Raw genomic sequence first — 1,674 nt, 5'->3', positions numbered from 1 at the left:
ACGTGCCGGCCGGGGGCCCTTTATCGCCTCCGCCCTGCGGCGGCCTCCTCCCCTGCCCTGCCCTCCGGCGGCACCGCTGCTCCCGGGCGGCGAGGCAGGCAGACCCCCTCCCCAAAGCCTCACGCTGCAGCCTCCCCGCAGGGGCCGCGCTGGGAGAGCCAGCGTGTCACGGCCCAGGCTTGGGGGAGGGCAGCGAGGCGCCGCTGGTGAAGAACGCCCGCAGGGGTGGGGGGGGTGGAAGGAAGCTCCTGCTCAGGCCTGAGGATGGAGGAGCATGAAAACTGGCAGCCACCTGTGAGAAAGGCAGTCCCTAGGGGCATCATCTGCCTGAGGTCCTGGGAAAGGGGGGGGGGCACACCCTCCCCCCTGCCCACCCGCGGAAAGGGCTGCCACCCGCGGTCTCTCCCCACACACGGGGCAGCACGAGGTGCAGCCTGGACAGGGTGCCTGCACAGGGTGGCAGAGAAAGATCACCACAAGGAACAAGGCGAGACAGCTAGAGGCTGACATAAGGCAAAACAGCAAGACCGCTTACTTGGATGAMCCCGCTAGCAGGACATGCAGCGGCTGTGCAAAGGAGGCAGCAAAACGTCTCAACAGAAAATACAAGATTTGGACTTGGCATACCAGACCCTGACAGGAGTGAGACTCAAGGCCTGCCCAAATGGCTAGTTGTTTACCCAGATTTCAACATGGAAACAATGAGGAAATGAATTATTACCCTAGGTGGCCGCAAAAGGATGGGAGGAGCAGAGTGTACACGGTTATCTTTCATGAAAAGGGCGTGATCTAGCCCCAAGTCTCCGCCGTGGGGGAGGAGGAGCAGGCACAGGTAACTGCTCCACTGGCCTCGGGGGGGGTGGGGGTGGCAGCACCATCTGCACGGCACCGCCAGCCAAACTAGTGGCAGGGCCCCGGCGGCAGAGAGGGGATGGTACCCGGGCAGCACCGGGTTACATCACCACCCTCTTCCCCCTCCCCCCCCACGCCACATTATCCCCAGCAGGGGCCACATGGCATAGACAGCGGGGGCAGCTGCGCTGCGCGACAGCGAGGCGGAGGAGGGCAAGGAAGGGCAGGAGACACGAGAGGCACCGCGGCAGAGGGCGGAAGGGCCTCTCCCCGCCCGCGGTGCGAGCGGCCACGGCAGCATCTGCCTCGCCCGCGAGGGAGACCAGCGCGCGTTACCTGCCCGGGTGACTCCCCAGCTCCCTGTCGCTCAGCGCCGCCGTGTAAATCTTCCGGTATCTGTCGGCCAGGGCCTTCCCCGAAAGCAGCAGCTGGTAGCGGCCCCGGCAGCCCAGCGACGGCGGCGCCAGGGCTCCGGGCAGGGCTCCAAGCCCGCCGGCGCAGCCCTCTTCGGGCCCCATGGGCCCCGCCGCACCGGAGCCGCTGAAAAAGAAGAAGCCGCCCTCGGCCCCGGTGCAGGCGGCGGCGACTCCCGCAGAGGCGGCGGCTGCAGCGCTCATCCCCCTCCCCGCCCGCCCCCTGGTGGCTGCGCTGCCTCCCGGCGAGACACGGACGCAGGCGGCTCCCGCTGCCTTCACCGCCGGGGCCCAGCCATGGAGAGGCCGCAAAAGCCGCCTCCGCCGCCCTCGAGGCTGCGCATCCGCCCGGGCCGGGGGCGCGGGAACACCCCTCCTCCCCCCTCAGCGGCGGCTCGGGGCCCCGGCT

At 68.6% G+C, this 1,674-nt stretch overlaps 1 protein-coding gene across 21 annotated transcripts in view; it reads right to left on the bottom strand.

Annotated features, from left to right (window-relative positions):
* MYCBP2 (MYC binding protein 2, E3 ubiquitin protein ligase) overlaps window positions 1-1,484 on the bottom strand; it is a 218,474-nt gene extending 216,990 nt beyond the window's left edge. For 20 of the 21 annotated variants that reach the window (XM_026077432.1, XM_026077434.1, XM_026077441.1 and 17 more), the window contains exon 1: window positions 1,189-1,484. In XM_026077432.1, coding sequence (XP_025933217.1) covers window positions 1,189-1,469 — 281 coding nt within the window. In that variant the 5' untranslated portion in view covers window positions 1,470-1,484. The remainder of the gene's footprint in view (window positions 1-1,188) is intronic. The other variant, XM_026077450.1, reaches the window with a different exon arrangement.
* Between the last annotated feature and the right edge of the window lie 190 nt (window positions 1,485-1,674).

The sequence above is a fragment of the Apteryx rowi genome, unplaced genomic scaffold (assembly GCF_003343035.1).
Source record: "Apteryx rowi isolate R43461 unplaced genomic scaffold, aptRow1 scaffold_453, whole genome shotgun sequence".
NCBI classification, from domain to species: Eukaryota; Metazoa; Chordata; class Aves; order Apterygiformes; family Apterygidae; genus Apteryx; species Apteryx rowi.
Note: the sequence above shows the minus strand (reverse complement) of the source record. Positions and strands in the feature narration are given on the sequence as shown.